General features: G+C 39.9%; 1 protein-coding gene across 4 annotated transcripts in view; it reads left to right on the top strand.

Annotated features, from left to right (window-relative positions):
- Positions 1–17132, top strand: part of MAST4 (microtubule associated serine/threonine kinase family member 4) — a 242603-nt gene that overhangs the window by 20011 nt on the left and 205460 nt on the right. For all 4 annotated transcript variants that reach the window (XM_070743262.1, XM_070743260.1, XM_070743263.1 and 1 more), the window contains exon 2: positions 12624–12777. In XM_070743262.1, the coding sequence (XP_070599363.1) occupies positions 12624–12777 (154 nt within the window). The remainder of the gene's footprint in view (positions 1–12623; positions 12778–17132) is intronic.

The raw sequence follows: 17132 nt of genomic DNA, 5'->3' as shown, positions 1-17132 counted from the left end.
AAATCCTTTTCTTCTGAAGTATTTGCTAACACAGAACTGCCGATACAATACTCAGATTGAGGATTCCTTTTCCCCAAGTGCATTATTTTACATTTGGAAACATTAAACTGCAGTTTCCATTGTTTTGACCATTTATCTAGTAAAGCTAAATCATTTACCATATTACAGATGCCTCCAGGAATATCAACCCTATTGCACACTTTAGAGTCATCGGCAAATAGGCATATTTGCCGATGACTCTAAAGACTCTATATCATATATGTATCCTTAAAGATACATCACCAAATATTAAAGAATATTTTTAAAGTTCAAATCAGATTTTTTAATGCATGGACTAAGGAATTGGAATGTTACTTTTTCAATTATGCAGAAAAAGAAAGATTGGGAGCAAATTTATGCCTAAAAGGACCTTTGGTAGACATATCAGCATATAATGCACTCTCTCTCCTGAATTGTAGGATGAGAGGGAAAGAAAGGGAGAGAAAAAAGCTCAACCACTCTAGATTCAGTGGCAATTGAAAGTCCACAAGAACTGACACCTTGAAGTTTAATGGGATTCAGTAGTCAGGAAGGGACAATGTTGAGAGAATGATACACCGGTCCAGCTGTTCCCTAGAGCTCAGTTTCAACTAGAGAGCCTCACATGCAGTTATTGTAAGTTGTGTTGCTGCCCTGGCATGCCTTAATGAGACCTGGATGCTCATGGAGGGTGAGGACAGATGGAGATGTAATAGGTTATAGGAGTAGCCTTGAAAACCAGGAGGAAAAGCTGCAACCAAGAGAAAAGTCAGGAGGAATTTGCATCCAAAGCAATTAGAGAAAATGATTCAACTCGACCCTGCCCACTTCTCCTGGTTAGAGGGAGGGAAGAAGCACATTCAGACTTGCAAGGCTCCTGTTGCTGTAAACAGATCATAAAAGTAGTATTAGCATTCATAACATTGGTTTTCTAGCCAAAAGGCTGTCAAATTTATTGCAGACTAATCTAGCATTCAGCAGCAACTGCCGGAGTCTAGGTCCATCAAGGAACTGATAACATGGTTCTGAGGAAAGATCTGGGGAATGGAAGTCTGGGTTCCTCTCAACCAGTGAGTCCAATATACCAAATGCTACCCACTACTCCCAGATAGCAATATATCTCCATCTTAAATGCTCCTTCCCAAAATTATGCCTAGGGGCGAAGGGTGGCATACAAATCTAATAAATTATTATTATTATTGTTGTTGTTGTTATTTCCCACTTCCACATTGTGTGTAAATCTTCTCTGGGGAGGGGGTCCCTTGTGCGTCCCCTCCTCAAGAAACCTTCCCTGGACCCAACCGTACTTAATAACTATCATCCAGGCTCCAAGTTTCCCTTTATGGGGAAGGTTGTTGCGAAGGTGGTGGCGTTCCAGCTCCAGCAGTCCTTGGAAGAAGCCATTTATCTAGGCCCTCAGCAGTCAGGATTCAGGACGGGCTAAAGCACGGAAACTGCTTTGGTTGCACTGATGGACGATCTCTGGCAGGCCCGGGACAGAGGTTTAGCCTTTGTCCTGGTGCTTCTTGACCTCTCAGTGGCTTTCAATACCATCGATCATGGTATCCTTTTGCGCCGGCTGGAGAGGTTGGGAGTGGGAGGCACTGTTTTGCTTCCGTGCATGTGTGGAAGCAAAATAAATTGCCAAAATCTCACACACATTTTCCCTCAGAAGATTTTGCTTCCTGCGCATGCGCAGAAGCAAAATCTCACCAGGACGCACACAGACACGCACTGGTCACCCAGATCGCCGCGTGGAGTGTACTGGTGGTGGCAGTAAGTAGGAACCTACGCCTGTTCTCCATCATAAGGTGGGGAATAATGTGAAATGGGTGTTAATGGGTGTCCAAAAAGAGGAGTCAATGAGTCAGTGTTCAACCCCTACAGTGTTCAATCCACAGGGCATAGATCTTCAAGTGACTGAAGAGCACATTGTCTGCCCCCACACCAAGTCTTTCCAGGTCTTTTTTTAGGGCACCACTTGAGTATACCCATAGCAAAAGAGGGGTCAAGTAGAATTTTTTGGGGGGAGGGGGCAATGTTTATACACTGATCCCTCGCCATTTTGTGGTTCACCTTTCATAGACTCAGTGCATCGTGGGTTTTTATAAAATATTAATGGAAAAAATATATTTTGGATTTTTGCTACTTCATGGGTTTTCTGTGAAACTTCATCTGAGACACTACTTGCCTACAGGAGATTGTAAACAACACATGATTGATTGATTGATGGAGAAGTGACCAATCAGAGAGTGCTGCTTTGTAATCCAGAGCCTGATTGGCTCAGTACAATAGCCCATTGTTTACTTTTCGTCTTTGCGCAGCTTCCCCATCTCAGAGTCTGCTCCTACACTTGGCCATTTCACGTGGAGCATCATTTCATCGCGTCGGTTTAGGAATTCAAAACATTTTACAGTAAGTGTAAAGGTACAATACATACACAGAACAGTGTGGGAACTGTTATGAAGGGAATGGGAAAGGTTTATGTAGCATAAAAGTATGGGGGAGGGCTTGTAAGGCCTTAAAATAGTGTATAAATACTTAAATAAATATAGCGTCCCTACTTTGCGGATTTTCCTTTACCACGGGTGGTCCTGGAATGTAACACCCGCGATAAACTAGGGATCACTGTATCTGTTCATGGGCTGGGGAAGAGGAGAAACTAACTTGCAAAATTCACAACATCTGAATGAAGACTAAGGATTGATCCAAGCAATCGTCTATGGAGATTTTCAGCCATCTACGTCATGGTTGTCTGAAAGGTGCTTTTTTTTCAAATGGCAACTGGACTTTGTTTTTCCTCTCATCTAAGTTGCCTTTTGAAAAAAAGCACCTTTGGGATCCAAGCAATCAGTTATCTTCCCTTTCTGCTGACGTGATGATGATGTTATGCATTCAGTTGTGTTGACTCTTGGCGATTCTGTAGTCGAGGTCTCTCCACATTGCCCTGCTTCTTTGAAATTTTTAATGTTCTGGCTGATGGCAGCTTTGATAGTCTCCAGCCACCATGCTCTTCCATGACCTGGTTTCCTTTGGCTGCTAACTCTCTCACTTTCTCCAGTGATTTTGTCTGCGTGACATGGCCAAAGTAAGTGAGATGCAGCTTCTGCTCACCTACTTTTCATTTCTTCTAATCTTGCAGTCATCATGGATGGCAGAGGAAAGGTGATTGCCATATCACTTCTATTTTGTATTGAGTTTCTCACTTCTTTCCCCCCTTTTCAGTTTGCAATGCTCCTCCTTACACAAAGTCCTGTTTAATTCTGCTATCCTATCACTATCAAGCTCCTGGAATTCAATAGCACATACTACACCTTCTATTTCTCATACTGACAATGCCCCTCAAATAAATACCCTGATGTACCTCCTGATCTATGAGTTGTGATTCTTTAGTACAATTGTAGATCAGGAATAGTCTTTCACAGAGACAATTCTAAAGTGCTACTGCAGAAAAACCACTCACACTTTGATAACCAAGTTGTAATTTAAAAGCCTTAGCAGATTGTAGGGCTTCCCTGAGCACTACAGGCTAGTGCAAGGGGTTGGTATAAATGGAGATTTTTAAAGATAGCATATTAAATTAAATATGGTTTAATGCTTACACTGCTACTATAGTAAGGGATCCTCTAAAGACCTGGAGAAACTTGATTTAAAAGTTAAGCCAATCTTTCTTTTGTTGCTTGAATCATGAATTAAATGGATTTGAATAAATCCCTATCTGTTGCGAGAGTAGGTGAACCAATGGAATAGTTTATTGCAGCATGAATAATTCATAAATTGTCCTAAATTACACTTTCAACTAGGTGGGACTGAATCCTACAAGCTAATTTAAAAATTCTTTCTTCTACATGATTGCTCTGTTTTCCAGCGTTTGATGTTCTCAAAATGAATGCAGATTCTTTTATATCAAAGACTTTGCAGAAACATGTAGGTGGATGTACTCACTTATCCTCCTTATTGGTTGCGTTCATTTAGTTAACTTTTTCAGTTTTCTTAATTCAGATGAAAGTCTTGTTTTTTCATTGGCTTCTTCTCAACTACAACAATTATAAATGTAGCTTTTTAGTTTTCTAACAAATATTTCTCTGTTACATAGTCAGATAGTGCTTTGCAGATGGGTTCAATGATACTAGAAGAGATACTCAAAGTTTATATAGTTATGTGTGCAGCTAGTGCAGCAGTTGTGCTTCTAATTCTGTAGGAGATACTATGAAATTTCTTTCTGTGATTTTATGAAAATATTAAAGGATTATGTGATGAAGCCAAGAATAGCAAAGTCAATGTCATTATTGCATAGTACAAATAGTCCTTGATCAACACAGATATCGTGGTGGCTGTTAAGTAAATCCCCACATGATTGCCTCACAAGTTACAATCCCTCTGATCTTCCTGATGAAATTGTTAAGCAGAGAAAGGGCTGCTTCAGGGGCCCTGGGGTAGACCATGGAAATCTCGGCATAGGCCCTGGCCCGAACATCCTGAAATTTCCCTTTTCCTGGAGGAACCCCATGCTCCACTTTTTGCCTCTTGCTCTCCCCAAAGGCCTAGAGCCTGCTGGTTTCTAAATGCTTTCCTCCTTCTAAAATCTCCACAGATTGTATTGGGGAAATCTCTGCAACTACACATCTGGAGTGCTCTGGAGATCCACTGGAGAAAAAGTCGTTCCATCCAGCAGTGTGCAGCAGCTGCCAAAAAAGTCAACACAGTTCTAGGCTGCATTAACAGAGGGATAGAATCAAGATCACGTGAAGTGTTAATACCACTTTATAAGGCCTTGGAAAGGCCACACTTTGAATACTGCATTCAGTTTTGGTCACCACGATGCAGAAAGGATATTGAGACTCTAGGAAAAGTGCAGAGAAGAGCGACAAAAATGATTAGGGGACTGGAGGCTAAAACATATGAAGAACGGTTGCTGGAACTGGGCATGGCTAGTTTAATGAAAAGAAGGACCAGAGGAGACATGATAGCAGTGTTCCAATATTTCGGGGGTTGCCACAAAGAAGGAGCCAATCTATTCTCCAGAACACCTGAGGGCAGAACAAGAAGCAATGGGTGGAAACTAAACAAGGAGAGAAGTAACTTAGAACTAAGGAGAAATTTCCTGACAGAAAGGTTGATCAGTGGAACAGCTTGCCTCCAGAAGTTGTGAATGTCCCAACTCTGGAAGTTTTTAAGCAGATGTTGGATAACTATCTGTCTGAAGTAGTGTAGGGTTTCCTGCCTAAGCAGGGGGTTGGACTAGAAGACCTCCAAGGTCCCTTCCAACTCTGTTGTGGTTGTTGTTGCTGCTGTTGTTATTATTATTATTATTATTATTATTGTTATTATTAATTATTATCACCCTCCTTATTCTGCTTATCTTTGCAAACATATTTTCATCCATCATGTTCATGCATTTCTTTGTGTTTTTTTTCTTCTTCAAAATTTCTTACCTTTCTCTTTTCAAGGATCTCATAGATATATTGGTGATTTAAGAAAAAAGCTTCCTTCAAATACTGCTGATAGCACTTTCAGCAACCTTCACTTCCATGTTTCTGGAAAATATATCATAACTAAAGTTGATTTAGATGAAGTGTATTGTGAAGGAAATGAACAAACAGTCAATAAACTTCAACTCCCCCCCCCATATGTACATTCCTCAATTCAACTGATGATTCAAAACAACACACACACACACACACACACACACACACACAGAGTGCACATTCCCAAATTGTCATCTCTCAATCAAAATTCTGCCAAGCTTGCTTCCCAAGCGTGTTCCAGTGGTTTCTGCATTCACTCTGGAAGAGAATAACATGATCCAATGCAAGATTGATTATGTCTTCTTGGGGGAAATTGAATCTATCATGCATGTCTTACTGCATTTTTGGTACGGCTTAGTTCACAGACTTAATAACTCTTTTGCTGCTAAATTATTTTGGTAGGTCAGAAAGGAAATGTTTGGTGGAACTTACTGTGAAGGTGTCTTCAGAAACTTCTAGAAAAGTAGCTACGCTTTGTTAAATCCATGCTGTTCTGTTGTTACTGGTTTAGGCTTTCAATTGTCAAACGTGTACTCACATGCATAGGAATACATACATATGTATGTGGGTATAGAGAGGGAGGGAGGGAAAGAAGGAAAAAGAGAGGGAGGGAGGGTAAATGAGAATAGGGTTTAAGGCAGTGTTTCTCAACCTTGACCATTTGAAGATGTGCGGACTTCAACTCCCAGAATTCTGGGAGTAGTTGTTGTTGTTGTAGTTGTTGTTGTTGTTATTATTATTATTATTATTACTATTATTACTATTATTTAGATTTATATGCCGTCCCTCTCCGTAGACTCGGGGCGGCTCACAACAATAACAAAGACAATGTAAGAACAAATCTAATAATTTAAAAAACACTAAAACCCCCATTATTAAAAGCAAACATACAAACAAACATACCATGTATAAACTATATAGGCCCAGGGGAGATGTCTCAGTTGCCCCATGCCTGATGGCAGAGATGGGTCTTAAGAACTTTACGAAAGGCAAGGAGGGTGGGGGCAGTTCTGATCTCCGGGAGGAGCTGGTTCCAGAGAGTCGGGGCTGCCACAGAAAAGGCTCTTCTCCTGGGTCCTGCCAAATGACATTGTTTAGCCGACGGGACCCGGAGAAGGCCAACTCTGTGGGACCTAACCGGCCACTGATTACACACAATCAGTAATTTTCTTAAAGTCCGCACATCTTCAAACGGCCAAGGTTGAGAAACCCTGGTTTAAGGGAAGAGCAAAATATTTTGGCCTTGTTTATTTAGGAATAAAACAAGTACAAATGTGCGAGAGAAAGATTAGAAAATTGGATGATGTTGCATTAGTAGAGATTTTACCATCTTTTACCAATTCCATAAAACTGGAATTCAGGATTATACGGTGAAATGGATAGGCATTAGATTCAAAATAAAAGCTATTCTCTTCACAATTTGTTTCAATGCAAAAAAGATGTAACTGACTGGCATTTTCATTTGGGAAAAGAAAAAAAGAAAACGTCTTCATGGAAAATCATTCTGCTAATGGTCCTGTTATGATGGCTAGAATAGAATGTATGGCTTCAGAAATAGCTACGGGAGAGCTGCTGTAATTGCATCTTGCCTGTAGAGTGGCGCTTAGAAGTTTGTGAACCACACTTTCTAAAAGTAGATACAGAGAACTACTTTTGACAAATGACTCAAAGACGTGCTTGTTCATTTATTGAAGAAAATGATCCAAAATCACATATTTGTGTGTGGCTAAAAGCATGTGAATTTTTGCTTTTAATCTCGGTATGTCCCCTTGGGCAACTACAACTAAATATTTCCGATTACTGTTTATCAGTCCTACAGATCAGCTTGGAAGAATTTTAGCCTGTTTCTCTTTATGGAAAACTTTCAATACAGGGATTTGGTGATCTTTCCTGCATGAACGGTCTTCTTCAGGTCCTTCCACAACAGTTCCATAAAATTAAAGTTAGGACTTGTACTTGGCCAGTCCAAACATTAACTTTCTTCTGCTTTAACCATTCTAACCATATAAAACTTTTCTATTTTAGTTTGTTGTCTTGCTCTGACCTCCTTTCTCTTGAGTTTTGATTCAGAGACCGATCCCCTGACATTTTTCTGTAGAATTTGCTGATCGTGTTCAGGATTCATAGTTTCACCCATGATTTCAAGCTTTCTTGGTGCAGAGCCAGCAAATCAGACACAAATCATATTATTGCCACTACCATGTTTCACAGATGGGATAAGAGTTTTATGCTGGAATCCAGTGTTTATCTTTCTCCAAACATAACATCTTTCATTCAAGTACAATTTCTATTTTAGTCTCATTTGTCAACAGAACATTCTTCCAGTAGCCTTCTGGTTTATCCACATGGTCTTTTAAAAGCTGTAGGATGGGCAGCATCCATCTTATTTTGGTGAAAGTTCCTTTCTTCTGGCAATCCTGCCATGCATACTATTGTTCGGTGCTCTCCACATAGTGGTCTCATGAGCACTGACATTCACTACTGTTACAGAGGCTTCTACCTCTTATGACTTTATTTACTCTTGGGTTCTTTGCTCTTGGTGGGATCTTGATTAGGGATCTCCATTCCTGTGGAGAGTAATTATTGATTTATTTATTTTAGGAAATTTATATTGTCATCATAAAAATCTCATATATAAAAAATAATAAAACAAATAAAAGAGAATAATCATTTGTAGGAATATAATAATAGCAGCATAGGTAGATTACTGGGACATAATAATAACTTGCTGTTTTGCTTCTGTAAGAATTGCTTTGCTAAGAATTGGAATTGCTTATGCCATTTGCTCCTGCCAGTGATCTCACTTCTACTATGTATTGTTTTTGTATAGAAGTCAGTGCCTGGTGTGGATTATGTCATCGGGTATTACCTGTGTTGCTAAGCACCCAGCCCTTCTGTTGCTAGGCACTCAACTCGCCTGTTCCTTGCCATACAGCCAGTGCAGGGCTACAAGGGAGGCATGGGCCAAGGAGCCAGAATTAGGTGTATCTGACGGTATACAAGGAGCCCATACTTTCCCGACAGTGTGGCTATTTCTTACATGCATTATTTCTGTATCTTCTGGATATAGTTTCATCAAGTACTTTGTTTTGGCCATAAATTAAATCTGATTTTTTTGCAAGCTTTGTTTCGACTCTCATTCTTTTTGGCATTTTAGTGGCTCGGGGAAACTTTTGAGACCTTACAATATAATATATTAATATTTGTACCTGGAAAATGCCCTCCCAGAACCTCTGTGCAAGCCAAAAATTAGCTGGCTAATATACACATGCATGCTGGAGCTGAGCTAGTGCAACAACTCATGTGCTGGCACATATGGCTCCACATGCCACCTGTGCCATAGGTTTGTCATTACTGGATTAGTTATAGTTATAGATAGTTATAGTTTATTAGATTTGTATGCCGTCCTTCTCCGAAGACTCGGGGTGGCTCACAGCATAACAGTAATACAATACATTACAAATCTAATAATAAAAAATTACATCCATTTAAGAAGGCATTAATAACATAATAAAACCCCTAACTATGCAGTCATACACTTTCAACCTAATCTATCATACAGTAAGGCCAAAAACTTAATAAAAAAGGGGGAAATTATCCCCACGCCTGGCGACAAAAGTGGGTCTTCAGCATTTTATAGAAGGCGAGGAAGGTGGGGGCTATTCGAATCTCTGGAGGGAGTTGATTAGAAGAGTGCCGGGGCCACCACAGAGAAGGCTCTTCCTCTGGGTCCCGCCAGCTGACATTGTTTGGTCGACGGGACCCGGAGAAGGCCAACTCTGTGGGACCTAATCGGCCGTTGGGATTCGTGCGGCAGGAGGCGGTCTCGGAGATATTCTGGTCATGAATGACAGTGAATAGAGATGGAATAGTTTCTGTTTGTATATGATCTGCCTGATCTGAAGATTAGGCTTTGATAGTGAATACCCAGAATTCCATAAGGCAGGGCTTCCCATATTTGCTAAGCGCTTTGGATCATTTTCCATGATAAATGAAAAAGTATAGTGATCTTTTAAAAAAACCTCAGTACAGTGTTCCCTCGATTTTCACGGGTTCGAACTTCGCGAAAAGTCTGTACCACGGTTTTTCAAAAATATTAATTAAAAAATACTGTGGTCCCCCCCCCATACCACGGTTTTTCCTGCCCGATAATGTCATATGTCATCACCAAACTTTCATCCACCTTTAATAAATATTTTTTTTAAAATAAACTTTAATAAATAAACATGGTGAGTAATAATATAAATGGTTGCTAAGGGAATGGGAAATTGTAATTTAGGGGTTTAAAGTGTTAAGGGAAGGCTTGTGATACTGTTCATAGCCAAAAATAGTGTATTTACTTCCGCATCTCTACTTTGCGGAAATTCGACTTTTGTGGGCGCTCTCGGAATGCATCCCCCACGAAAATCGAAGGAACACTGTGGTTTAATTGGGTTCTCTTTATTTAGTTTTAGGACTTTTCTGTGGAAAAGAGATCACATTTCTTCATAAATATGATCTAAAATATGATCTGTCAAAAGTCTTATGACCTATAAAGCCCTTCATGGCACCGGACCAGAATATCTCCGGGACCGCCTCCTGCTGCACGAATCCCAGCGACCGGTTAGGTCCCACAGAGTTGGCCTTCTCTGGGTCCCGTCGACTAAACAATTTCATTTGGCGGGACCCAGGAGAAGAGCCTTCTCTGTGGCGGCCCCGACCCTCTGGAACCAGCTCCCCCCAGATATCAGAGTTGCCCCCACCCTCCTTGCCTTTCGCAAGCTCCTTAAAACCCACCTCTGTTGTCAGGCATGGGGGAATTGAAAAATTTTTCTCCCTTCCCCCTAGGCTTATAGAATTTATACATGGTATGTTTGTTGGTATGATTGGTCTCTTAAATTGGGGTTTTTTAGATTACTTTTTAATATTAGATTTGTTACATTGTTTTTTATTGTTGTTAGCCGCCCCGAGTCTTCGGAGAGGGGCGGCATACAAATCTAAATAAACTAAACTAAACTAAACTAAACTAAACTAAACTTAAAATTAGGTAAAGAGACCCCTATTTTTTTTTAAAAAAAAACAACACTAAAATGAGTTCCCAAACTTTTAAGCACCATAATGTATTTCTTAAAATAATCTGAATGGAAATAGGAAGCTGGTTTTTTGTCACATTTAGAAGACTTCCTTCCCTTTTATTAGATCTTACTTCTAAGCAGAGCAAGAAAGGGTGGATTCATCTCAGATACAAGAAACTTTCTTAGTAAACTCTCCTTGACACAGTTATACTACCAGTGTAAATAAATTGTTGCTGTTTTGTTCATTATGGTATAGTGCCACCTGGTGTATATTCTACTTTTCCCAACAGTATTATTAGAATGGAAATCTGGACAAGAAATTCCACGATGAAATCCTTGCAGTATTCCTTTCAGTTCTAATATTTAATAGGGCCACAGAAGCTGACTGTAGATCTGCAGGTCAGTGGTTCAAATCTCACCACCGGGTTGACTTAGCCTTCCATCCTTCCGAGGTGGGTAAAATGAGGACCCGGATTGTGGGGGCAATAGGCTGGCTCTGTTAAAAAGTGCTATTGCTAACATGTTGTAAGCCGCCCTGAGCAGATAAATTTGAACTTTACAATATAGTCATCTCTAAATGACGAAAATAGTCTTTTAGTTCCTTGCGGCACATATGGATATGTTCTGTTGGGCTTTTATCTGTTTTTCTCTGTGGTGATGGCTGTAGTGTTTACATTTGATTTAGTATATTTTGTAATTACTCCTTTTTTATCTTCATTTAGTCGTGGAGGGAGAATCTTGGCAAAAGCACCATCATTTCCCGGGGAGGAGAGAATAGATTCCAGAGAGAAACTCAAGAGGCTATAGACAGTCCCAAGCTGGATGGGGGAAAGGAGAAAGATGTTCAGGCTAGCCATGCCCTATACTGAGTGACGAAAGCGTGCACACACCCATACATGTCTGTGCAACTCCTGCATACACCCTGCCTGCATTCACACCCATGTGTGTAACCCCCATCTCCCATATGCACTCTGTGCATGCACGGCAGAAACCCGTGGTGGGAGGTAGCTGGCTGGTGGGAGGCAAGTGGGCATGCATGGTAGAGCTACCAACCTGCGTTCCATTGAGGACCTGTACTGCACACCAAAACAACTAGACACAAGAACAATTTTTTCTCAAACGCCAATACTCTGCTAAACAAATAATTTCCTCAACACTGTCAAACTATTTACTATGTCTGCACTACTATTAATCTTCTTATCCTTCCCATTACCCATCTCCTCCCACAAATGACTGTATGACTTTAACTTTGTTGCTTGTATCCTTACAATTTACATTGGCTGGTTCCTAATATGATTTGATTGCTTATTTGCACCCAGACTATCATTAAGTGTTGTTCCTTATGATTTTTGATGAACTTATCTTTTCTTTTATATACACTGAGAGCATATGCACCAAAGACAAATTCCTTGTGTGTCCAATCACACTTGACCAATAAAGAATTCTATTCTATTCTATTCTATTCTATTCCCATTCCCATTCCCATTCCATTCTATTCCCATTGCATTCCTTCTATTCACAACTGCCATGATTCATTTAACAATTGTGGCAAGAAAAGTAATAAAATGGAGCACTCACTTAGCAACATAAATTTTGGACTCAATTGTGGTAAAAAGTGAGAATTACCCATATACCATGGCAGAAAATGCCATAATTTTCTTAGTTATTGGGTATGTGTTTTCTTTTGTCAGTCCTAAATCTCTTTGCATCTAGTTTTTATCAATTGCTGTTGCTTCCATTATTGTGAGAGACAGAGATGTTTCACCAGTGACATTTTGATCGTTTTATATACGGTACCTCTGCTATATATGCTCTTATCTCTATTCTCTCCAAGCTAACAAGTTCTAGATGCTGTAGGCAAGATGCTCTCGCCCATAACTATTTTATTTGCCTTTGCTATTTTTATTCACTGTTCATATTTATCTTTTAATTTAAGACATAGTATCTAATGACTAACTTTCAAACTGTCTGCACAGTGACCATAACCTATGATCAATTTATCTCTCTTTCTCTCTTTTTCCAGCTTGATAGTATATTGTCTCCTCCACCTATGCCATTTCGAAAATCCAGTAATCCTGAAGTATCTTCTGGCCCTGGAAAATTGCTGAAATTTAAAAGGCAGCTCAGTGAAGATGGACGACCTTTTAGAAGAGGAAGTCTTGGAGGAGCGTTAACTGGTAAGAAAAACGACTCTTAAAAATACAGTCATACCTCGTCTTACGAACCTAATTGGTTCCAGGGGGAGGTTCGTAAGACGAAAGGTTCGTAAGATGAAACATTGTTTCCCATAGGAAACAATGTAAAGTCAATTAATCCGTGCAACCAAAACCCCCCCCCCGCAAAAAACCGCTGCCGTCTGGCTGTCACCTTTTAAAACAGCCTGGGGGCTTCTCAGCGACCTCCCGAACGCCGAACGCCAAACCCGAACTTCCGGGTTCGGTGTTCAGGAGGCCGCCGAGAAGCCCCCAGGCTGTTTTAAAAGGTGACCGCCGGGCTGGGGGGCTTCCCAGCACCCCCCCAAACCCCGAACCCGGAAGTTCGGCAAAAGTTCGGGGTTCAGGAGGTTGTTGGGAAGCCCCCCAGCCTGGCTGTCACCTTTTAAAACAGCCGGGCGGCTTTCCAGGAGCCTCACGAAGCCGAACGCCAAACCCGAACTTCCGCGTTCGGCGTTCGGAGGCTCCTGGGAAGCCGCCCGGCTATTTTAAAAGGTCGCAGCCGGGCTGGGGGGCTTCCCTGAAGCCTCCCAAACCCCGAACCCAGAAGTTCGGCAAAAGTTCAGGGTTCGGGAGGCTGCTGGGAAGTCCCCCAGCCCAGCTGCGACCTTTTAAAACAGCCGCGTGGCTTTCCAGCAGCCTCCGAACGCCGAACGCCAAGCCGAACTTCCGCGTTTGGCGTTCGGCGGCTGCTGGGAAGCCGCACGGCTGTTTTAAAAGGTCGCAGCCGGGCTGGGGGGCTTCTCAGCAGCCTCCCGAACCGAACCTGGGGTTCATAAAATTTTTGCCTCTTCTTACGAACTTTTTTCAAGTTACGAACCGGCGTTCGGGAGGCTGCTGGGAAGCCCCGCCGCCCGGCTGTCACCTTTTAAAACAGCCGCGCGGCTTTCCAGCAGCCTCCCGAACGCTGGTTCGTAACTCGAAAAAAGTTCGTAAGAAGAGGCAAAATTTTTCTGAACCCCGGGTTCGTATCACGAGTTGTTCGTAAGACGAGGGGTTCGTATCTTGAGGTACCACTGTACTCATGTACACTTCCTTTAGAACACACTTTTCCAGTTTGAGGGATTTCTACCAATACTTGCTTGACCACTGCAGGAAAATAGTACAGGTAGTCCTCAACATAGCAGAGCCCAAAATTGATGTTGCTAAAGGAGATATTTGTTAAGTGAGCCCTATTTTACAACCTGTCTTGTCTCAGTTGTTAAGTGAATTACTCAGTTGATAAGTTAGTAATCCGGTTGTTAACTGAATCCCCCATTGCCAGAAAGTCAAAAAAAGTGATCACATAATCTTGGGACACAGCAACAGACATAAATATGAACCAGTCTTTTGAAATTTTAGCCCATGATGACAAAAATCTGCTAGGGTCTTAAGATACTGCTAAGGTCTTAAGTGTGAAAAATGGTCATAAGTCATTTTTTTGGGTGTTGTTGTAACTTTGAACAGTCACTAAATGAACTGTTAGAAATTGCAGACTACCTGTACCTTTGGACTTATGGTCTTACTGACTAATGTTACAGCAAAACAAATTATTCCTCTCTCTCTCTCCCTCTCTCCCCCCCTCTGTCTGTCTGTCTCTGTCTCTCTGTCTCAGGATATATATCCAACACCCTGAGTTATTTATTTATTTATTCATTCATTCATTCATTCAATTTTTATGCCGCCCTTCTCCTTAGACTCAGGGCGGCTTACAACAATGTTAGCAATAGCACTTTTTAACAGAGCCAGCCTATTGCCCCCACAATCCGGGTCCTCATTTTACCCACTTTGGAAGGATGGAAGGCTGAGTCAACCTTGAGCGGGTGATGAGATTTGAACCATTGACCTTCAGATCTACAGTCAGCTTCAGTGGCCTGCAGTACAGCACTCTACCTGCTGCACCACCCCGGCTCTAAAATTTTATTAATAAATAAATCATTTTTAAGAGTAAGCAGCATTGTGCAGAGTGCAGAAAAAGTGTAACAAACAGTAAACCAGTAAACATTAAATACATTAGAAAAAGAAATATAAATGCATCCAAAAGTACAGGTAGTCCTTGAGTTATGACCACAATTGAGCTCAGAATTTATGTTGCTAAGTGAGAAATTTTTAAAGCGGGTTTTGCTCCATTTTACAACTTTTCTTGCTCACTTTTGTTAAGTGAATCACTGCAGTTGTTAACTTAATAACATGGTTGTTAAATGAATCTGGCTATCCCATTGACTTTGCTTGTCAGAAGTTCGCAAAAGGTGATCACATGACCCCGGGACACTGCAATGGTCATAAATATGAACCAATTGTCAAGCATCCAAATGTAAATCATGTGATCATGAGGATGCTACAATGGCCATAAGTGTGAAAAATGGTAATAAGTCATTTTTCCAGTGCCCTTGAAACTGAATGGACTGTTGTAAGACGAGGGCCACCTGTAGTGTATATCGAGCCTATTCATTATGTTTTTAAAACTTTGCAAAGTTTTCAGGCTTTTGTAATATTCATACAACATGTCATGCATTCTGGTTTGTTCTCTACACTTCTTCAGGTTATCATTAATTTCATCCAACCACAACTTTATTAGTTTCTTTTTCATTTTTCTCTTTTTTCATATATAGTCCAAATTCCTGCAATGTATATTTTTTCATACTGGTTTCTTACTTTTGTGTTCAATTCACATTTGTTCAGTATACATTCATTCTTAGCCCATTCTCTTCTTTCTTTAGCACATACAGTATCTTAGTTAAGTATCCAATTCCCTGTACATTTAATTTACTTTTCTCCCAACATAGACAAACTTAATCTCCATATAACAGAGTGGAACGGCTTATATGCAGCCATCTTTTTTTCCTTTTAACAAATTCTTGTTCTTCACAATAGATCACATTATTCCTTATTCTTCTGCCCGTATTTTCACATGTTAAAAGTTTCTCCAGCTGTTTAATTATCTTTGATGATCAAGCTACTCTCTGTTTTCTTCAATTTCAGAATTTCATGCTGCTTATGTATATTTTCCAGGTGTTGAGTTACTTTCACCTGTGGGGTATAATTGTGTTGGTTTTTGATGCATTAGTTTTCGAAACCATATTTTGCATTGCATCATACATGCACAACATTCTCTGTGGAGTTCTTGGTGCTCCCTGAGGTTGCTTGTTTGTTTGCACTAATGATGTTACTTACTTGGCTAATGATCTCCAGGCAAACAAACAACTTCCAGCATCAAGAACTCCAGAGATTAAACCTGAGCTGCAGATATTATTTTTGATTGGGATAAAATTCTTTGCATGTCTTTTGGGTTTGCAGCCAACAATATGGTATCATCTGCATACAAAAGCATACCAAAAGTTACATACTCAACCAATATATTTTTACCAGGATTACATATATCCATAAATATATTAAACAACCAGTAACCTATATATTATTTTCTTTTTCAGTGTTGAAACCATTCATATGCATTCCATTTATTCTCATACATGCTTCATTTCCATCATATACCATACTTACTACATTCAGTAACTAACAGCCAATGCCAACTTAACCAAAATATTCCATAATTTCTATCTAAATCAACAAACAGATCAATAAATGATCTTTTTCACATTTAAATGACCTTTTGAAAAAATAATAAAAAATTTGTATGTATTATTTCCCCTGCTCTGCATAAAATTGTAAAGTTGTGTTTCTTTTATACTTCATTATTGCTCATTTATACCTTTTATATCCTTTCAGTCAGAATTTTACCAAACACCGTCTATCTTGTGTTTGATACATTACCCTATATTTATGTTTCCCTTTTTAGGGAAGAATATTTTGCAATTTTCCAATCATCAGAAATTCACTCTTCAGATAATGTTAAATAAGTTGCCCAGCAAATATCCATATTTTAATTCTTCTCCACTCATATCATCTATACATTATTTATATTTTTAAACTTTCTTATAGCGTTTTTACTTTCTTAATTTTCCCCCCTGGAGGTGAAAATTTATTTCTAGTAATTCTTCAACATTGCATAATGATTCCCATATAAACATCTAATATTTATATTTTAACTCTCCTCATAATTTGGCACACAATGCATCCTTTTAAAAAACATTTTATACATGGAGAATGTAATTAAATGTATCTTTACTACATTTTTAGCTGATTTTTTTTAAAATTAAGATTTCCCTCTGAAAATGCCAACCAGTGAAAATATATGTAGTAATGAATTTATGCCATTGTGTTCTAATACTGTACTTTCATAAAAGCAGCTACTAAAAAGGATTTGATTTGTTCTCACATTTTTTACAATTCCTTTGATACTAGGTTGAATGCTAAGACAGGTAAAGTTCAATACTCCCTTT

Source organism: Erythrolamprus reginae, chromosome 2 (assembly GCF_031021105.1).
Source record: "Erythrolamprus reginae isolate rEryReg1 chromosome 2, rEryReg1.hap1, whole genome shotgun sequence".
NCBI lineage: Eukaryota > Metazoa > Chordata > Lepidosauria > Squamata > Dipsadidae > Erythrolamprus > Erythrolamprus reginae.
The sequence above is the reverse complement of the archived record's forward strand: the minus strand, read 5'-3'. Positions and strand labels throughout refer to the sequence as shown.